This window comes from Corvus moneduloides, chromosome 3, assembly GCF_009650955.1.
Source record: "Corvus moneduloides isolate bCorMon1 chromosome 3, bCorMon1.pri, whole genome shotgun sequence".
In the NCBI taxonomy this organism is placed as follows: Eukaryota; Metazoa; Chordata; class Aves; order Passeriformes; family Corvidae; genus Corvus; species Corvus moneduloides.
The window spans coordinates 60,744,850-60,767,208 of NC_045478.1; the positions used below are offsets into that span (position 1 = coordinate 60,744,850).

The following is a 22,359-nucleotide window of genomic DNA, read 5'->3' on the forward strand; positions in this document are numbered from 1 at the left end:
TGCAGAGGGTGCTTAAAAGGAGAGTGTCCATCCTCCCCTCCCCCAAGAGTTTCACTTGATAGATGTTTGCACCTGGAACCCCCACACCCCTTCTGTTTTAGCTTTTCTGGGGGCTGCTCCCTGTCAGCATGCTGCTAGTGGTTTCTTGCCCCCTGCCATCACCTGCTATTTGCATCACTTTGTCTCACTCTTACTGGAGGAGAACTGGTGGCAGTGCTTTGTTTTTTTTTTTTGCACAGCCTCATGACAGTAACAAGACCCTCAAAATACCATCCTTTGGCTATGCACAGACCCTTTCAGGCTTGGCCCAGCCCAATCTGTATCTAGCTGCTTAATTGTAATTCAAGCAACCAGACTAATCTCATCAGTAAAATCCGTCAAACAGAAGGCATGACTTTGTCTTTCCTCTCTCTCTCATTACAGCTGTTGTGGAGTGGTCAGGCTCCTGACCTAAGGGCTTGTTTTTCACGCCTAAGATAAAACTCTTGAGATCATGTAGGCACAGTAGTTCAGATGGAGAAAAGATGTTTTGACTGTTCATTCAGCCAAAAGTAAGAGCAAGAGTTACCTTTTTGGTCTTCCTTCTCCATTTGTGTGGTGTATCAGAGTTCAAAGCTGCTGTGACATGAAGAAGACACACATGATCTTTTACAGAAAATGTAACTTAGTTGAAAGCCATTGTGTCAGATACAATTATAGTTCCTTGTTTCAGAAATATTTCTAGTTTATTTTTTTTTTATCACTTTCTGTGATGTACAGGAGCTTTGTTTCCTCTTATACCAAAGTTTCAGTGAACTGCTGGTGCAGTTGCCCTCTGAATTCATGGCACTGTGAACCTTGAAGTTGTAGGAGAAAGTTGAAGAAGGTAAGAGGGAAGAGGGATAGAAGCAGGATTTCTCCCACTGAACTGGTACCATTCAGCGTGAAACTAACCTTTCAGGAGTACTCAACTTCAATGAAGTGTGATCACAAAAAAGCATTAGATACCTTCTAGGCAATTTCCCCTCACTGCTGCTTTTCAGCTTTGTTTCAGTTTGCTAGAATGCCGCTCCAAGAGGTAAGAGTTCAAAATGTGTATCTGACAAAATATTCAATGTGCTGAACAGCACTTCTAAATGCAGACAGATGCACTATTTCTATTTACAGGGTTCAATGGATGTGTCTTTTGAGAAGTTTACAGTATTAGTAGTGACAAATTACTCCAGGCACCCTGTCTTAACAGTATTTAGGCTGAGCTGCTTAGATAGAATGTTCAGGAGGTTTTCTACCTATGTGGGGAATTTCTGGTTCTTGGTGTGATATGTGAATTCGCTTAGAGTTGGGATAGTAAGCCACTAAGTAATTGTACCACTGTTATGGATTATTCTTTATCCTTTCCAATTCTGATGGCTTTTACTGAATATATAGCCTATATATTCTTCCTCTTCCTCTTGTTTAAATTGCTAAATTGCATAAGGTTATAAACTCCTATATTGCCAGATTGCATTACAATAATTGGTATCTTTACTTCATTTCAGCAAATGTCCACACTTCCTTTCTGACCAGGCTAATTGGGCAAAGGGTGTGCTTTGTGTATTTTTGTTCTTTGGGTCTAACTGCCTGTGTGACTGTGCTATCGTGTCCCTGTACACTTTCCTTCAGAGATGGGGAATGGGGAACTTAATCATCCAGCTTCTGTCCTTTCTCTGCACACTCAAAAAGAACAGTTGGTGTTTTAGCTGGAGTTTGATACAGCTGGTTATTTGCCACTTTGGTGCTTAACTTCTGTTAGATTAACTTGAACTAACTTATCTTTGTTGCTGATGTTTGGACTGTCTTTTACCCAGTAGAAGAATAATTTTGGTGTTACCTGAGGCAGTTGCTATTGGAGCTCTTACATTATCTCACACTTGTTGAATTATTTCAAAATTGTTGAAACCTTTGCAACTTGCTAGAACCACCACATTTTTGTTAAAATGCTTCTTTAAAGGATCTTGAAAAATGTTGGTAGGGTACAAGAGGGCTGCTGCTGCTGTGATCTTGTTGCTTCATCCTGACACTTAAATCCACCTTCCCCTTTGGAGGATTTCAGGTCCCTGTTTTCATTAGGTAGGTGCCAAAGTGATGCTGTGTCAGTGAGTCGATTGAAGGCAGTGTACTTGTGGGAGAGGACAGTCTTGCAGTGCCCATGTGTTGGCTTAGATGGAGGAGGGGCAACAGAGGAGCTGTGTGCCATGGCACTGAGGCTTCTGTCAAGGCTGAACTTGGTGTGGGAGAGAGGCTGAGATCAGAGTTTTGTATGTGCAGTAGGGAGCTGCATAACAATTTTGATGAGAAGATGTATAAAATGGCCAGCAGAATATCTTTTGCATAATTGAAAATGCAATAAATGGTGATATCTGTGGATGGTGAATTCTCATTGGGATTCTAGAGCTCAGGGGTCCTTCAAAATGTGTGGACTGCTGCTCTGACTCAGGGAGCAAGGCATCTGATGTGTTGCTGATGCAAAGGGAGAAGTGTGTGGGTGGAGGAGGTTAAAGAAAAATTCTCTAAAATACTCTATGCCTTAGACTTTGTGCTTCACTGCAGGTACTGAAAATCTGAATTCTTCTGATGAAGCTTGTATTGTAAGTCAACTTTAAGCAATGGAGATCTTCCACAATGTTACCAAAATAAGCAGTCCAATCTAAAATACTTTCAAAACAATTTTGTGGCTTGCTGCAGTTGTTATCTACTTCCTCTTCCTTCTTCTTCTTTATCCTCGTGCCCAGTATGGTGAGAATAGCATGACTTGTGCTGCTGGCCATGAGTTAGTAACACATCCTGGCTGCGAGCAAAGGATTGATTAGAGTTGTCAGCTCCTGTGAGGCTGGGGCTTGGCCTTCTGCTGGCCTGGGAGCAAGGAATCAAGCCACCATGCGCTATTGATTTCCTTGTCTGGCTCCAGGAAGATGGGTTTGTGTGCTATCACTAGGCTGCTTTTGGGGTTAGTTAAAAGATAGCTCTATGGACTAAGTGGGTATTTTTGCATTTCAGGAAGAAGAAATGCCAGATGTAGAAATTGACATTGATGACCTTCTCGATGCAGCCAACGAAGAGGAGAGAGCTCTCAAATTACAGGTAATATTATTTTATAATTTTAAATCAGAAGGTGGCTGAAGTAATGCATCTGGATCGATATCTTGTGTTTGATTGAATCCACTGTAAACGTAGAATTAGAATGGAGAGGTTCGTAGGTCTAGTTTATCATAGTCTACCAGACTGTTCAAAGGTAATCAAAATCCTTTTAGATAAAATATTTCCGGAAGGTAGGTGGTAACACTAGTAAATAAAACTTCAAAGAATCCAGTAATAGAGGGAAATACGCTAAGCCAAATTAGCCTCATTCTAATTTGTACAAGTATATAAAATAAAGAACAGAAAACATAGAAAAATGAAGAACAGTCACATGGAAAAACTGTATGACTGAGAGTCAGTTATGATGACCAGATAGTTTCTGTGATTCACTTCAGCAGCAGAAATGTGTATGCATGTGTATACAGACCAGAAATCTTCCCTTGTGCTTAGACTACTGGTAATTATTTCTGTCTATACTAGATAGAAATTGGAACCCATCAAAAAGTTGAAAGAAAGGGTAAGATGGCCAGAAACAGGAATTAGTAGGGAAATTCAAAAGCTGTCTGTTGAAATTACACAGTTCAAGCCAGCTCTCTAATTCTTTGAATCCTGTGTGAGGTAGAAGTTAATGAATGGAAGAATGAGGGGGAGAAGAAAAGAAACATCATTGTCTTAATATATATCTCTCTCTAAATCAATACGTAAAACTAATAGGAAGTGTCTCCATTTATAATCTTTTCAGATGCACTAAGAAAATAAAAACTTATTCTAGAGTTGTGGCTTGCCCTCAGCTTGCTTCTGGGAGGTGACTAATGTGGTGCTTAGATGCAGCACATCTGATTTCAGTGCCTATTAGCACCCTTTTCCCAGTGCCCCCTGGCCAGCCACAGAGATGTGGGGCATGGCCCCAGGCTGTTTGCTCAGCATTCATAAATAGCTTTGCTCCTTCTGCCTAAACTAGCTGCAGCAGCCCCCTGCTAGGAATGCCCTGCTAGAAATAACTAACGTTTCTATTTCTGCATTGCAAAGACTCTGATGTCCTCACAGAAAGCTGCCTTTCACATGTCTGTTGCTGGGAGAAATGTTCTTAGATTCTCCTCCTCTTCTCAGGTTTTCTTGGAGAGAGGGATTTTGTAACTTCCTACCTGGGGAAAAGAAGCCATTATTTCTCTCCTGGTACAAATCATTCTGATCCACCTAGGGAGCAAAGGTGACTTGTATAACTCTGGGTTTTTGGTAACATCTTCATTCAGTGATTCAAAGATTGTTGCTCCTTTTCTTTCTCCCCTCCCTTGCCAGGTTTCATACCATGACTTGTTTATGTACACTATTACTCTGTATGGATACTGACGCTTTCATATTTTGCTTCTAGGAAACTCTTGTAGATTGCTACAAACCAACAGAGGTAAAAGACTTTTTAAAAATGCTATTATCCTGTGGAAAATGTAGTTATGTTCAAGCTAAAGTAACTTTATTTTTATTCTTATGATAAAGTAACTAGATGAATATGAATGTCTAGCTGATAAACTTGGAGCTTTATATCCTGAAAATGTTTGTGCCTTTCACTTGGCTCCAGTAGGAATGTGATTGTACCCTGTGGAGGAGCTGCTGGTCATTCCAGCTGAACTATCAATATTGTTTTCTGTAATGCTCTGACTGACTGTACTGACTTACACAGCTGCCATGTTATAAGAAATCTAAACACAATTCTCATCAGATGGATAAAATATTTACGTGTTGGACTGTGCTCTTCACTGTGAAATCATTTAATTTTATCTAGGACAGTAAAATTTATTCTGAGAACTGTTATGCAGATATGCAGCTCAGCTAATTGTTTGTGTGAATGGACTTGAATAAAATTGTGGGATAACCTGTATTAGCAGGATTTAGTTACCCAGCTTTCAACTTGCGTATCCATTAATGTGTCCAGTGTCAATACAGCCTGCTTTTTTTACAGTAATGTGTGTTTACTAGGAAGAGTAAATTTTGTAAAAACCCCTTTGGACTCATTCTAAAAAAAAAGAGGAACAAAAATAATTAAAAAAATCAAAAGTCTAGATGATGGGTCAGTTTGTTAGTTCCATTTATAGAGTCAGTTCTTTCCCAGAAGTGGCTGCTGCACAGTATTTAATAGAGGGGTTGGTTTACAGGATTCCTCTTGTCAGTGGCCTCTCAGCTGTGCATGACTAGAAGCCAGGTGTTTGGTTTTGAAACAAGGCTGCAAATACATTGGTTCTTCTGTAATATCTGCAGCTGTAGCCACAGAAACTGCTGGGGCTTAAGGATAGTCAGACTATCCAGAAGAACTGCTGGTGCAGTTGAATAGGCACTTCTCAGTCCATGAGATATTTTCTTCAAGACTTTTCCATTTTTATTGATTCCTATGGTAGATGGGGAAGATTCTTCAGAATTGCTATAGTAGTTGCTGGTACAAACATTTTGACAGTGCAGGGAATTAACCCAGAAAGACTCACTTGATAAGACTTATAGAGCTTGTTGTGTGTTGTATCTTGGTTTCTTTACAGCGGATACTGTCTCTGCTATTCAGAACATAAAGAAAAATAGTACAGGCAGAAAGCTTAATAACTCACGGCTCTTACCCAACTGTTAAAATAAACCTCTAAACCTGCAAATGTGTATCTTAAGTCAGTTTTGCTTAGTACCTTCCATTTAGACTGAAGGTTAAGGAAAGACTGAGGAATTTTTGTATGTATCCTGGATTGATTTTCATCAGAGGAAGTGGAGTTATCCAGGTCACTTAAAAGATGGAAAGAGTTCCCAGCCTCTTTAATAATTTGGCCAAAGATAGTAGCTGACAGTAACTTATGAGGAATTATTACAAAACCTTTCTTCTAAGGGAAATATAGCTAGACTGTTGAATGTGCTTCTAAAATATGAAAAGCTTTTCTTAGGCAGCAGTTATGGCTGTTTTAATTTGTATGGAAATATGCTTAAGGTGGGACCTTTATATAAAGACTTACTGTGTACACAAACTTAAAGGATGTGGTATCTGCTAAATCAGTGCTGTAATCAAATTCTGGATTTGAACTGTTGTAATTGAAGAGGAGCAGGGAGCAGCATCCTCTTCCTGCATCATCTGTGTGCCAAAGCAGTCAGTTCTTCATACAGTCCCACATGTCACTTGTGGAAAATCCCACTCTGACCTTTGTCAAGTTGCTATCTCAGTTCTGCCTGATGTTCTCTGTCATCATCTGGTGATGGAGATTATTGATGTTAGCAGTGAATATAACAAAGAAATTTAAATATAATCTGCAATCTTGATGATAAGGTTTAGATGCTTCACAATAGACCCTTATTTAGGATAGGAGGACAGTTTGATTGTGAAATCAATGAGGTTTTTTCAAGACATGTATTTTGAAGAAGGCTGACTGAATCTGTATTGCTGTTATCTCTGCTATTGGTAACAGCAAGGCCACTCATTTAGACTGGGCATTGGAGAAAATCTGAAATATTTGTGGCTGATGTGAATTAAAGCTTCCACTAGTGGGACAGCCAAAGTGATGACAGGAGAAACAACAAGGAAATTCTTCAACTGCTATAGGAGAGAAATTCAATGAGTGGGCAATTTATATGTTTACTGACTCCAAAAGATGCAGCTGAGCAACACACGGTCTGCAGACAACGAGTGTTTGAAGAGAACTGGATAAATTAGATTTGCAGTTTATTTACTTTTTTCTTTTCTTATAGAAATATACAAAGCTTCAGATGAATGGGCTGGAGATCTCCCCCATTCAGGTGGAGGGTTCATTCAAGCAGGATTAAATCTATTTTGCTAGTACAATTCTTCACTTAAAATGCAAAAGGGCAAAATGGGAGAAAAAGGAGATGAAGTTGCATCATTAAAGAAAATTGCATTGGTGGAAACATAATAATTTTCGATGTGGTTTGCAAACAAACTATGTTGAATTGTTGTCCATATTTTCTGGAGAACTTGGGCAGAGATTTAAGTTACTGACTACTCAATTACTTCAGTGGTTGGACTATTTCAGCAGCTTTTAACACTTTTGAAAAAGGTAGAGATGCATTTTCTTAACTGTATGTTTCTCCAAGTTTAATTTCTAGCTGGAGCAAACTAGAGGCTTGTGATGCAACTTTTTCGAGTGGTGTTGGCACTATGGTTTTTAAGATAAAAGCTGTTTTGTGTATCTATTGACATAATGTATGTTTTTAGTATGCAGGCATGAATAGAAAGCTCAATGCTTCTGAACACAGAACCCCATAACTTTTGAAGGACTGTATGTTTATTTTGGTCCTAATATTTTATGAATTATTTCAAGTTAATTGTTGTTTTTTCTATGAAATTGCAAGGCAGCAATATGTAGGATACCCACAAGAAGCAATAGTCGCTATAGATGTGTCCTAAAGCCTCAGTGCAGTGTGCTGCCTTACATATGGGCAAGCCAGAGCAGCTGATGGGTGGCAAATTATTAAGTCACAGCAAATGTACTTTGTGTCCCTATTACTTGAAATCAGATAGGACAGTTTGTAGAGAAAAAGGGTTAGAAAGCATGCTTATTTAAAAGCGATGCAGGCAGATGCATTTTGAGTAAAGCATGATTTCTTGTTCATCCATTTGACCACTGAATTCAGTGAACTAAAACTTTTTATGTGCCTGCTGAGATCTGCCCTGTATTGTACTACAGCCTTGGAGGGAATTAAGCTTGCATGTTTTCATTTCTGCAAGTACTCATGAATACAACTCATAAATACCTATCGCAATATCACAATGGAAGGGCAAGTGGTGATTTGACAAGAATAAGCTGTGCTTGTTTACGTGCTGCTGAACTGGAGAATAATTGGGCTGCAAGTCTTTACCATAGCTAAGCTTTGTAGTATGTAGTTAGTGCCTTGTACAGAGCTCACCAAGAAGCTAAATTGCTGCAAAAATTTCATCCTCTGGACACTAATGGTGCTGTGGCCTCACTGGAGAGGGCGTGTTGATGGCATTTTTCAGTGAGGCTACAGAGACGCTGCACTGGTTCTTGCTAATAGAGGGCATCTTCTGGTCCTGCTCTCCCAAAGCAGTTCCCTTCTTTCTGTACTATTGGCTTCAGATTTGAGCCTTTGTGGAAGAGGTGTTTGGCAGTAAGATGAGTAGGGTGCCCTCTTTTTCTTTTTTTTTTTTATTTGTTGGTTTGGTTTTTTGGTTGGTCGATTTTTTTTCTTTTTAGTTGTTATTTAGTTTCTTTCCCAAGTAGCTGTGGGATTGCTCTCCAGGCTGACTTTAGTTTTTACATCCAACCAATGGGGCTGTCTCCGAGAAATAGCCTTGGGCAAACAGTTAAGGAAATCTTGGTTTTTGACCTGGCTACAGGGAACTAAAGCTGTGAAGGGAAGCTGGCTTAGGATTCATTTCATGCTCTAGTGAAGCAGGAGGACTAGAAACTCTAAATTTTAGTTTAAAAACTAGTCCTACTACATGTGTACTGTTTGAGGAAGAGAAATCTGGAGAGACAGAGTCTAATTAGTCTCCAGAATTAATTGGAAGACTTGAATAGGAAGCCTGGAATTCATTGTCTGTCAAATGACCTCATTAAAACAATGAGTCACACCACCAAAGCAGAGAGGTGAAGTGATTTCCTCCCCTTTCCTGAATTAGCATTTCACCTTTGTTTTTTGCCTTTATTATTTTTTTGCCTAAGGCTGAATATAGATGAGTTCAAATGAACTATAGATTTAGTCTGTCTCTCCTTAAAATTTGCCTTTGGAATTAGAAAGATGTCTTCTAGAAACAATGATTTAGTATTATAAATTAACAAGATTCTCAATACTTGTAGCAAGGGTGCCTCCTTGCACAAAATCTGTAAAAAAGAATTTTAACTAAGTTTGCATACATTTTTGCACATTTAAAAAATTTTATTTTTTATTTCATTTACCAAGGCACAAAGTGCTGGTATGAGATTTTTCTTCTATTAGAAGTGCATGTAGCCTGTATATTCCTGGCTATAACCCTTCAAGGAATAATTAATAAATTCTTGAATCCTTAGCTGAATTATTCTTACGTTTTTTAACTCTGTGAATTAAATCAGTATATATAGGTAGATAATTCAACCTGTGTTACAGAAGTGTTTTTAACATAGATTAGTACACCATCAGCTTTCAAACATCTGATGCTAAATTGCAGCGTATCTTGTTAGAGGGGATTTCAATAAAATGCTCTGTGTAAAATGATTTTTGTGTACACGGTGGAGATAGATGTGGATATTAAATCTTGACTCAAATGGCCACAAGGAGCAACACTGCAATTTTTGAGCAATGGCTTAAGAAAAAATTGGTCATTACTGTCATAAGATGAGTTGGTTAGTTACTGAAATGCTGTGAAGTTTCTTTCCTGCCTCCATGAGGGAAAATGTGCATCTTTTCTAGAACACTGCTTTTCCTTGATGGGAAACTGCAAAGCAAGAAAGGCACAAGCACCGGAGCACAACTATGTTAATGACAGCCAGCTCCATGCAAGTGTCAGATGCAAAGTGATACTTAAATCAGAAATGTGCTGAGCCAGTGCTGTGGTTTGGGTGTCCACGGGATGTGCACAACAGCAGTACTGCATTATGCAAAATGTCTGCCACATGCAAAATGCTCTTGTTGGGTTCTACTCTTTGGTACTGCAGACCCTTATTTCAAGAAGAAATAGTTCCTGAGGGATAAAGCATTTTAAATTATTACAGGTACTTCTTCAAATGAATGCTTCCTCTGCCTTAAGAATAGTTGCAGTTACCTCAGATCTCCTCCTTTAGGGGGTTGACCCAAGAGTTTGGTTTGTTTTAGCAGCATTAAGAAGTTTCCAGGTGGTGTTAAACTTGCCTGAAAACTTCAAGCAAATACCCTGTTTTGCAAAAGAAGGTGCTTATGGTAACTCTTCAAAGTATAAGGGGAGGAATTCCTCTCTCTTGGTATAATATCATATTAAAAAGCAACTGAGCCCGGCTACATTTCATATCTAAGGGAAACTTGCTCCAAACTCTACGGAGTTGTGGGAGAATGGTTAGAGAAATGGCAGGGTGGGATGTCCCAAATGACTACAGAGTACCATAGATGTCCCTGTCCCCTCTGCAGGTGCCCCTTCCTGTAAGGCTTTTACTTGTGTGAAGCTGCTGCAGAGTTTCCAGATGTAGTGTCTTGTAGAGTATTTGTGGCTTGAACAGGCAATTAATAAAGTTTTCTAAGGGAGGAACTGCACTTCAGCCCACTCCTCTCCAAAGCTGTCTTAATCTGATGTTTTGGCATGGGGCTACAGGTTTGTCAACTTTCAACTACTTGCTGAAAGGCAATACTAATGACATTAATCCCAAGTAAAAATCTTCTAAGATCACTTCAGGGAGTTAATTTCTCTAATGATTTATATAAAGCAGGGCTTTATATAAATTTGATAGTAAAAAAATCCGAAAGTGTGTTTATATGTTTCAAGCAGCACCATGCCTGCAGTTTTGCGTTATCTAACAGGTCCTTACAGTGATGATAGGATGACACAAAACTGTTTGTGAAGTTTGTTGAGAACTGTGAATTTTTAGCGTAAGCATGTCTTCCTCCTTTTCTGTTTTTTAGTGGAGAAGTACTGGGCTGTGACAAGTTTAGAATTGATATTGTTGCAGTGGCTTGTGCCTGTGTGGAAGAAGACAGCTTCAAGAGGATGGAGGGAGAGGATTTGGGGGTCTTAGGAAACCTGTTTTTCTGATTATCTCATTAGGCTGTGTGTGTGTCCAGATGGGAAGTGTGATATTGATATGCATAAGATGTATTCCTTACATCTATGTGTGTAAGTTAAGTGGCCTTAACTTAGTTCAGGGTGGAGACCCCACTGTCGTGTAGCTGCTCTGCCTTCGCTGCTGTTCCTTGCAGCCACAGGTAGCGTGGATGCAACAATAACCACAGTGCAACAGTACATGCACTTCACTATAGATGTGCATAATCTGTCAGAAAAGGAAATTGGTTTGGTGGGACCATGGTCCCACCAGAAAAACCTGACATATTTCTCAAGTTAAAATACACATTTACAGAGACTTTCCTTGTGCAAAGTGTAGCCCCTTGTAATGCATGTTTCAGTATGACCTGTTTTGAAAGGTACTGCTTTGTCATTTAGGTGGTAACTTTGTTCACTGGAATTTTTAAGCATTCATCCAGGAAATAATGCTTTTAGTTGTTTCATAGAGTGGTTTGGGTTGGAAGGGACCTTAAATATCATCTAGTTTGACTCCCCTGCCAAGGGCAGGGACACCATCCAGTAGGTTCTCAAAGCCCTGTCCAACCTGGCTTTTCACATCAATCTAACTGACTAAATCCATAATTATGTTCCATGTTTATAGCTAGCTGATTTCATAAGAACCTTTTTGTAGGTGTATACATAGTACTGTGGATAAACATTATTTTCCCAATGTGACAGCAAGGAAGTAATTTAGCTTTAAATGCACCTGCAAGAAATTGTATGCCAAAAGAATTTGTAGGCTTCTGTTCTTACACAGTTTAAAAAAGAGAAAATCTGCTGAAACTGGGGAAAATATCACTGTGCCTGGTCCATGAATTGGTTTGTTGTGTTCTGGGTTTTTTGTTCTGGGTTTTTTTGTTTTGTTTTGTTTTGTTTTGTTTTTTACTAGTGTCATTCACTTGGCTCTGCAACCAGTTTCACCCATCATAAACCAGTGGTGCTACCTCTGGTTCCTTCTTCCTGCCTTGCCTCGGGCTGACACAAGTGTTAGTGTGGGCTGAGTGGTGGGCCTGATCAGAGGGCTGAGCCAGCTTGGTAAAGTAGCAGGGCAGGAGGAAAAACACCCGAGTTTTTAGCCAGATCAGCTTTCTTGTACAGCTGAGTATGCAGCCAACCAAAATACTGATTCCAGCATGGAAACTGGCAAGAGAAACACCTCTTTTGGCAAGAGTGCTGATTTCTGTGCAGGATTAAGCTGTGGAAGTCTGCTTTGACTGTTTGCATTGTATCCAGCCATAGGTGTTGCTTCATTCAATAGTTGGTAGAAGGCCCTGTGTAGTAAAAACCTGAAAGATGGCTAACAACTGAGCCAGCACAATCACAAGGAGAAGCTCGTTGTTCACACCTCTGCTGGATGGGAAGGGTGTGTATAAGGTTCCTGGTGATCAGGCCAGAGAAATTCCAGCTTAGCAGTAAAAGCTTAAATAAAAATGTATAGTTTGCTTTTTAGAAACAAAACTTGATTATGGTATTATGGGATCATTAAAATTACTCATATTTTCTTTTTTTCCCCCTAGGAATTTATCAAAGAGCTGCTAACTCGGATAAGAGGAATGAGGAAACTTAGTCCCCCTCAAAAGAAGAGTATATAAATAACTCAAAGTAATAGCACTCTGTAAAAGACATGGCAAGGGAAATGGGACTTTGAATACAAGACCTTATTAAAATAATTGTCTTTCTCCACAACTTTTTTGATTTTATTCAGTTTTGACTCAAGGAATTTTTTTTGTGTGTTTTAAGGGTTCTTTTTTAAGTGTCAAATTTTTTTAATCAAAAATACCAACAATTTGGATGCTCTCAACTTTCACCTGAGGATTACTGAAGCAAGTGAAGAATCCAAGAGTTAGTGATGAGGGGAAGCAAGCCTATGTGGTGAACCAGAAGATCTTGTAAATTTACAGAGCTAGGAGACTTCTCCTTGCAAAACGTTTCTTAAGTTGGTTGTACATTTAACTCATGGATGTCAAGTTTCTTGTGCTTGTCTGTACATAAATTTTAAAGTGGGTTGTGAATACTGTTTCACATGGATGGAAGGAGAAGTTTGTTATAGTAAATTATTTAAATGGTGGTTGTTGCAAATTTGCTACCAGAAGGTACCAATTTAGATTACTAAAAAGAATGCTGCCATTTTTCTAAATACCCTTAAAGCAGCCCAGTGAAGAATTTCATTATATCTCCTTGTTTAGACTGCAGCATATGAAAATTGGGAATTTTAAGGGCTTAATTTGTAGACTTAAAAGTTATTTGATTGACTTTGATGCTTTGCCAGGATCACTTCCTCTCCAGGATCACTTCCTCTCTCATGGTGTCTTGGAGCTTTGCTAACCTATACTGAATATGGGCCTGGAGTGATACCTAGAGAAATGTCCATCACCATTTAAAAGCTGGTTCATACTGGAGGAAAGGCAGGGATACCAAAATGAATTGCAAGTACTGTATTGCATTTAATGGTGTGGTCTTAATCAGATGCAGATTCCTCTCCTGTAACGGTAGGCAAAGAGTAATACAGCCTTTGTTTATGGCTCTGCCCTGAGAAGTGGGGAGACTTCTTAACTTGGGCTCTCTTACTTCTAAGAGCAAGAACAGAGATCCCTGCTCCCTTCTGGAAAATGTCCTAACTAGAATGTTTGATAAGCTACCATTTACTGGTAGGTGACACTAGTCAGGCATTTTATATCAAGGGTGCTCTGAACATATTTTATTTTTCAAAAGAAATACATGTTTGTGAATTTTATGTATACTGGCAAGCTTTTTTAATGTATTTAATTTTGTAATGTTTACTGATGATTTTATTTACCAGATATTTACTCAAATAAATGGAACAACTTGTGACTTGTTACATGTACACTTTACAAGACTACTGTTGCTGAGTAGGTTTGTAAATGGAATTGCTTGTCAAAAAGAGAAGCTTGTGAAGTGGTAAGTACATGGGAACCCGGCTGTATTGACCCTAACTGGCTTTTAATGTACCCAGTATCACTCAACCTCCTGTAACCTGGTGCACAGCTTCACTTTTGAAAGTCTCCTCCAGATGAGGCTTTCCTTCCCTGTGCCCTACGAATTTAAAAAGGGGTGGGGGAAAAAAAGCATGGAAATTCTTTCAGGTAAATGCTGATAAATTCAGGTAATTTTTTTTGTCCACCAGAGAGGGACTGTAGGAGAGGGCTTACACAGGGTGGCTCTCAGTTTCCTAGTGAAGGTGTGGCAGAAGGGAATCTTTCAGAAGGAGACACATTCTACATTTCTTCCTTTATGCACCTTTCTGGATCCTCAAGAAATGCCAGCAGCCCTCAGAAAAGACTCACCTGCAGCATTTTAAATTTAAATCTTGTATCTTGCCGAAGTTACAATTTAGCTCTGGTTTTCTAAGAAGCCACCCAGGAGATTTTTTTAAAATTTTGAAATGAAAATTCAGAGAAATTGGGAGGAGCTAGTGAATTCTTCTGTTTTTGTGTTGAAATCTCCCACTATTGTTGTCAACGTTATCAGTGGGATGTCTTTGGTTTTGAAAGAGGCCCATGTGTCTTGCCACAAGAATCCATGGTCTGTGCTCCTTGCAGAGGATCTCATGTAGCTAGATCTAAATGACCAAGTTTGTATCAACATCACCCTTTGAAGGAGAGAATGTTACAGGAAAAACTCCGTTACCTGCTGAGGTAAGGGGGCTTTTGTTAGATTTTTCACCCAACTCTGGAGGCAAAAATTGGTGGTGACATAAAGAAGTCTCACTAGCAAGCCTGATGCTTGAGCGGGCAGGTACTTTTTCTGAAAAGCTTTTTGGTTTGTAAACCACTGAGAAGCTTTTTTCAAGCTGAAAACAGTTTAGTATGTCCAAAATTGGGAAAAATCTTTTGATTGGAGACTTGCTGGCAATTCTCATGTTCAGAGTCTTGAGCTGGAGTCTGAAACAACCCAAAGTTTGAACAATAAGGTTTCTAGTAATTTTCACATCCAGAGATGCATTTTGTGACTTCACTAATGATTTCAAATATCACTTTTTTTTTTCCTTTATAGTAACAGTGTGCCAAATCAGATGTCAATTAATGGCAACTGTACCAATTCTCTTATTACCTACAGCAAAAAATACTATCCACAAATATTTTTTCTTTTGTGTTGTTTGACTAAAAGCTGCCCCCCCTACTGTATGCATGACATATTTGTGTCTTTTATCCTATTCATCTTGCACTGAAGTAGCTGTGGAAGGTAGCAGTGTACCCCTTCTAAAACCAGTAGGTTTGGTGGTACACTTAGAAATGGTGAAGACTGGGATAGTCCTTACTGTTTTCTTGTCTCATGGAGATGGGATAAGTCACTTCTGAGAAGGATTTCCTCTCCTCCAGTGCCACAGGTTTTGCTGCCTTACAAGTGTCAGTGAGCAAAACCAAGCTCTATATAGCTTTTTTTTGCAGTTGGCCTGATTTTCTTGGGGACTTAAGGGGTCTCATTCTTGCTAATTTTTACTTAAGGGAGCTACTCTTGGCCTTGGTGTAAGTGGGAGGGAAGTAAGAGGGCAGAATTGACCCATTCACTAAAGGTTTAATTGGGCTTTATGTCTTTATACTGTGTGGGTGTTCTTGGCTCTGGGGCAATATTCAAGGGGCATATAAATAGCACACTGTTACTGAAATAACTTGAAATTAAATCTTACAGCCCAGTCTCTTTGCTGTCTTGCCTGGACAGCTTTCATGAGAAGGGCCAAGTTGCTGCAATGAGAGCTTCCTCTGGGCTTTTTAAGTGGCTAATGAAAGAAACGGAAGTTCCTTCTTGCAAATGTGTAGTGAAACTGAGGTTTTTGTTTTGGAATTGAAGTGCCTTTCCAGTGTAAAAAAATTGTCTGCAAGAGCATGTGTTTCTGGAGTCTGCTTCCTAACATAATTAGCTTTTGCATGTTTTACAGCAGGACCTGGCAGCTGGCTTAGAAAGAAAAGGAAAGTGCTTGTGTAATCATACTTAGTGTGCCTTATGAGGCTGCAGTGACACGGTAGTGTATTCCTATGGCACAGAAGAAAGGTCATGAGCCATTTGTCTGCCAGCCTCATTTTTGTTCCTTCCCCCCAGCGATGAGGTTTACTCCTGAAGTTGCCATTCATGCAAGGAACATAAGGTGGAATGTGGAAGGGAGAGTTTCTCTATTCTCAGAGAATATGGCCAAGAAAAGCAGGAGCAAAATATCTGCTCCATTTGTGCACTTGAAACCCTTTGACACAGAGTCTTAGTAAGAGTTCCTAGTACTTTATGCCGGTAGGTATAATAGTGTATGTGAAATTGAAATTACTCAGCAATTTATTTCTAAATGTTTTTTTCAGATTCAAGACAGTCTTAATGTAAACATGCAGCTCCAGGGTTAAAATAAAAATATTGCCAGCCACATCAACAGAAGATCTGTTTGAGTGGAAACTAGAAGAAAGTGCAGGTCTTATTCTGAACAAACAGCTGAACTTAAAACACTGGTGAAGTGCTGTAACAAAAGGAAAAATTGCTTCTTGGCTGCATAAGATTTCTCATTGCCAGCATCATGCACAGGTTACTGAGTAACTGCATGCAATAGTTTTTAAAAGGTATTGAGATTTAGGGAGGAAGCCCGAAAATAAATCAGATGTTGGGAAGTCCAGGAAAAAACATCACTAAGAAAATTACCCGTTAGGAAAACAGAAGAGTCTTGTGTTACTGCATATATTTCTGTATGGAAAGAAAATGAGGTATGTCAGTGCTTTCATGTGTTGGAGAAAAGCATGAAGAGGAGGAATACCTGGAAGATAAAGGAAAGAAACTTGAAGTGTGGAATAAAATAGAGCATCCTGATAGTGATGAGCCCTTTGAGCTTGCTACTGTGGGAATAGGTGAGATTGACATCTGTTAGTATCTCCAAATTGAAATTGGCTGCTTTTCTATATAAGTTGTCATTGGATCAGTTATTCAGTTTCAATCAAGGTAATCAAAGGCCTTAAAACTCTAGAGTTCTACTTCTTGGGATTTTCTTTGTTTGGTGTTATTTTTCTTCTGTGATTGGTTTTGTTTTGGGTTTGTTTGTTTGGTTGGTTGGTTGGTTGGTTGGTTTTTGGTTGGTTGGTTCTAGATTTTTGTTAAAACAGAGGAAACTAATAGGAAACTGATTTCCATGTATTATGGCAATGTAACTACATGCTTATGTAGTCGTCAATTCAGATTACCAATACTAGCTACACATTTTATATATAACTCTACTACTTTTTACTTGACTTTCATGTTAGTACCTTTATTTTTTCTGGAAGTAAGCAAATAGTAAGTGTGAATGTAATTAAAGTTGTTATTGAAAGCTAGAGAGAAATTGAAGAAGAGAAAATGTGACTTGAAAGTGCTTAGTGCAGTAAATTTTATTTTTGCCACTGAAGGATTCTGTCATCAGTGTATAAATAGAGTGTTTCTAAAGTTTTGAAATTGCTATTTATAATAATCTAACCTAGTGCTGATGCAGTTTTATTTGTTTTGTGTTTTTTTTGGTAGAACTAATGACCAAATTCTATGAACTTACACTGTTTACAGACTTCTCTGTTTTCCAACAAAAACTGACATTAGTTGTTTAAAGAAACTGAGCTATTTTAAAGATTATTTTTCAAAATGTATGTAAGACTGAAAATTCTTTTGGAGGTGCAGCTAACAGGTTTTGTTTGGTAGTAAACTCAGATGTCTTACTGAAGGTAGCCCTTAGCAGAGGTTTCAGTCTGCCTAACTCTATGATACTGGGTTGGACTTGAAGCCCATAATTACCTGGCAAAAAATGTAGGAGCTGATCCTCTTCAAGGATAGAGACTTGTTTTACTACCCCTTCTAGGCGGCAAAGGGAATGAGAGCACAAGAGGCTTTCCTGCCTCCTTAAAGGAAGATCCTACATCAGTGTCAGCAAGGCTTTGGCTCTTGCCCAGGCTTTGTGGATAAATTCATGTCCCCTCAAGCAGCCCACAGTCATCCCGGGGTTGGTGGGAGTTGGAGCAGCATGTACTATCAGATACATGGAGAACTAGGTCATGCCGGTCTGTGACAGGATTGTGCTTATCCAGGATCTGTGTTTCCCTTCATGTTGCTTGACCTGAGGCAAAACCAGCTGGGAATAGCCTTTATTTAATATACTGATTTACAGTAAAGAAGGAATCCCAGTAGGGATAGTATGTTGAAACTCCCATCAATTCTTGCTGTCTTCTAGTAAGAGAAGCCAATTTGTGACAGTGGTGGCTGTGCAGACCCTGCAGGTCTTCTTACAGCTCTGCCTGAACCTGGCTTTGGGTCAGAGCCTGCCTTCCTATTTGTTTGTTCTGACTCTACTACTGCAGTATCAGGAAGCCTCATAAAGCAAATGAAAAGGCTTCAATGGGTGCTTCAGGCTTGTCCAGCAACCAGTACTGAGCCAAAGCCTTGTCAAAACTACAAAGAGTGTGCCATGATGGTGCTTGAGACAAAGGCACTAAAACTGACTTGGAAGTGTTCAAGATCAGGTTGGATGGCACTTTGAGCATCAGTTTCTTACCTACTTCCTGCCACTAACCATCCCCAATGAGCTTCATGTTTTCTATTGTGTCTTTCCAGACTTAATTTCAAGCCTACCGAAGCAAAGGTTACTAAATCAGTTTTGGTGCCCATTGTCTCCTGTACCTCATGGCGTGTTTGCCTACAGTCTGCATTATTTTCCCCCATTCCTTCAAATTTATCAGATTGATTATTTCTCTTAGGCATCTTTTACTACTAAATGGAAATGTGTTATGGTGCTATTTCTGCCACAGTGTTTTTGCTGTCAGTACCAAGGCAATCCAAAAGACTAGAAAGGATGCTGTAAATTTTAGTGTCTTCTAATTTATGGCCTCATACTGCTGGAGTTTACTCACTTTTTGCATTATTTCTTTACTTCCTTGAGTAAGTTTTCATCAGTGTGTGAATTCAACTCAGCCACATACTATAAGGAGAGAACAAAGCTCCTAGAAGTAATCAAACAATTTCCCTTACATTCTGAGAAAGAAATACAAATGTGGTTTTTATTTTTCTCCCCCAAGTATCTGGAAGATGCATTTGCAGTGCCACAGAAATGTTTTTGTTTAGAAACCTGAGGATGTAGTGTAAGGAATGAAACACGGGCTAAATGGTGGCAGACACACAAACTTGCCAAATGGACACATTCTCTGTGTCCTTTGAGAAAAAAAAAAAACCCACATCCGTGTTTCTGGAGCTCAGTGCTTGTCAGCGACTAACCTACTTCGATTAGGCTCTACTGAGCTTTGTGCTGGGTCTGGGCCGTGGCCCTGTGGAGAGGTGAGTACTGGTCCTGGAGGAATAATGCAGATATCAGCACATTTGTGTAATTGCATACCAGCCAAATTGCTTAATTCTGAATCTGGTGTTTGGGCTGTTAAGAAGCCAGTGTTTGAGGCAGAGCATCGGTAGGATGTGTCATCAACCTTTTCAATTTTGCAGTGACTGTGATGTGTACAGTCTCTGCTGCCACTGCCACTAAGGAATACTGGAGCTTTTCAGGCATTAAATTAGGAAAGAGCATATTTTTCATTTGGGAGGTACAGTAGTTTGTTACCAACCCACACATACCAATAACTTTGTTCCTCTGATATATGTACCTAAAAAGCAGGCCTTTCAAATAGATATAGCTGTACATATGCTGTTACCAACTGACAATGTCTGGTTTTGTGAGAAAACGAAGCTGTTCAATGTTCTTTTCTCTGAACTCATTTAATTCATGCCTCCTAAACTCCAGTTAACCTTTTAATATAGGTTTTACAGTTATCAGAAAAGCTTTAGCACCTTTGGGGACCTTTTCTGGTGCTGATTTAGACTTAGAACCAGACACAAAATTATCTGATATTGGAAAAAGGCTATAACTTGTTTGTAAGATTTTCCTCTTTAGAGTTGTCTCAAAGGTATTTGTTTCTGTATCAACAATGAACCACAGTAGTGCTTGTTTTATAATGGTAAATCCTTAGAATTTCAATCATTTACCTCAAGTGTCTGCTCTTTCTTTTGTCCTCTGATGTGCCCTGGCCAAGAGCTGACACTTAACATATTGTATTGATTATTTCTTCACCTATGAAGTTGTACATTCAGCTCAGCACTTAACCACTCTGAGGCTGGATTTTTTGTGCTTGGCACAAGGACAGTGTGTTTAAAAATACATGTCAGCTCTTCAAAATTAAAAGTTTTAATGCCAGGGTTGAGCAAAGAGATAATTGTTTAACATTTTCCTCTCTTGGTTACCTTTGAAATTTGAAAAATCTGAGTGCTTCCTGAAATTAGTACGATTTTTTTTGGTTCTATTCTTGCTAGCTGCTTACTAATTAATGTAGTACTTGTATTTCTTACAGTTTTTATTTCTAGTAGCATTTGGTATCTGCTCTAACAACTGTTCACCCTCCCTCAGAATTCTTCTCTTGTGCTCTCATCCCTTTTGCAACAGAAATTCAGGTATGTCAAAATTATGCCACATCTGCAGCACCAGCAAAGATAACTAGGCAGGGATTCAAGAGAGATCAAATAAATCAGATTAACCCACATTACTGCTGTGTTTTATTTGCTGGAGAAAGTTAGGCTATCATGCTCAGCCCACTCCTGAGTTTCACATCATCTCCTTCTCACACAAGCAGACTCTTCCCTAGGAGAGTGTGTTTATTTTGGGTGTTTTAAGCACCCAAAATAAAGCACTTAAAACTCTGGGATTTGGTTCAAATATCTCAGATGGAACTTATTTATGAGGTTGGCTTTTTAAAAAAAAAAAAAAAGTTTTGTCCTTTGTATCCAACCACTGAGTCTCGTTAGTTAGAAATTGTGGAGCAACTGTCAAATATGCAGGGGGGCAGGGACCCCAGATGAAACAGCAGGCATAGAATATGCTGAACTTTCATTTCTTTCAAAGTTTCCTCACTGTCTGAACCTTGCTCATCTCAAACACTCAAGAATTATAAGACAAATAATGTAGGCACTCTGAGGCTGTGGAGTCCTGAATCTTTTATAATGCTTTGGTTGTTTCTTGAGTTGCTTTCTCAGGCACCACTTGTAATTTGTTCGTACTGTTGATGGGGGTCTGAAACTTCCTGTCCCATCTCCAGCAATTGCAGGAACAGAAATCCTAGGAAGGATGCTGGGCTTGTTATAAAAGCATTAAAGTCAGAGACAATCAGGGAAATCACATTTGTAGATGCTGGAGCTGACCTTACTCTTGATCTGCTACAGTGCTCTTCTTGATGCATCTCATGTAGCCCATGGATCTCTCCCATGGAGCTCAGGCCTGCTCGTGCACAAAACCCTATGAGGCAGACAAGCTAGGTAAAATTAAAATATGCTGGTGTCACTTGGCACTAGATGTATTTTACTCTTTATCCATTTCAATGCAGGCCACTCATTTCATTAGCTGGAAAGCAACCTTCCTTTAAAGTAGGTTGATGATGGGGGCTTTTATATATCACTTCATCCATGCTTTACTGCAGTACACAGGGATCCTGATGGAAAAAAGCAGTTCTTTGGTGAGTACTAGAAACAACCACCTCTCTCTTTTTGGTATAAATAGTTGAGGACAGAGAGAAGCAAGCTCATTTTAATATGTGTTTAGATTGAAAGTGAGTTGCAGTGGAGCCTAGATAACACCCCAAGCAATTATACTTCCAAATTTTGCCCTCTGGGGACAGAAAAAGGCTGTCAAATGCTGGGCTCCCTGCAAATCAAAAAAATCTTTTGAGTTATTTTCATTTTTAAAAGGGTCTCTTACTGAGAGCAAACAACTAATAAATGAATAGTAGTTGATGCTCAAAACTTGGCGGAAGGTTTCAGAGCTGTGTAATGGCATTTGGGAGATGGATGCGCAGCTTTCTGTGACCTGTTTGTGGGGAGCTCCACAGGGGGAGAAAACTGAAATAACTTTTTCATTATATCATTTTTCTGTAAAGGACAGATTAGGTGTGGGGTTTAGTTAGGCACAGACCTTTCCCTCACAATCTGGGACTGCAATGCTGCTGAGAGGAAAGAGATAACCAGTGGTTACTTTCTATATAGATCTTTGGACTTGGATAATCTTACAAGAATCGTGTGAGTGCTGTTGGGAGTTACTCAAATTAAACAGCTCATGGGAACCCTCCCCCTGTTAGGGTAGTGCAAGAAATTGAACGGGTTGCTAGAGAAAGACCAGGGCTGGATGACACCGGTTTGTCATGTGCCAGACAACTCAGAGGTAACTGAGCCAGAGGTAAGTGCCACCACAGCACATGGAAGACTTGAAGTTCTTTACTTAGACATAACAAATGACTGAGCTCTTGTACTTAAAGACCACAAAATACTTTCCCCCCTATTTGTTGGCATTAATTAAACAGAATTTAGTTCTCTACTTCATCAATTATTCTGGTGACCACTCATCTGGTCAAGCCTGAGATTTCTGTCCCATCCATCCTGTTCCAACCCAAAAATCTCTTACTGCCTGACATTTTGTTGTCTGTCTTGTGCACTGCAAGTCTTGGAGAAGTGTTTTCCACAAGAGGGTATAAGACAGCATTTTTCATGAACCCACTGCCACAAAACTG

The 22,359-nt window shown here is 39.3% G+C and overlaps 1 protein-coding gene across 2 annotated transcripts in view; it reads left to right on the forward strand.

Annotated features, from left to right (window-relative positions):
• Window positions 1–13,674, forward strand: part of PPP1R14C (protein phosphatase 1 regulatory inhibitor subunit 14C) — a 50,997-nt gene extending 37,323 nt beyond the window's left edge. The window contains exons 2-4 of one of the 2 annotated variants that reach the window (XM_032101840.1): window positions 3,016–3,099; window positions 4,469–4,501; window positions 12,337–13,674. In XM_032101840.1, the coding sequence (XP_031957731.1) occupies window positions 3,016–3,099; window positions 4,469–4,501; window positions 12,337–12,411 (192 nt within the window). In that variant the 3' untranslated portion in view covers window positions 12,412–13,674. The remainder of the gene's footprint in view (window positions 1–3,015; window positions 3,100–4,468; window positions 4,502–12,336) is intronic. The other variant, XM_032101841.1, reaches the window with a different exon arrangement.
• Window positions 13,675–22,359: the final 8,685 nt, after the last annotated feature.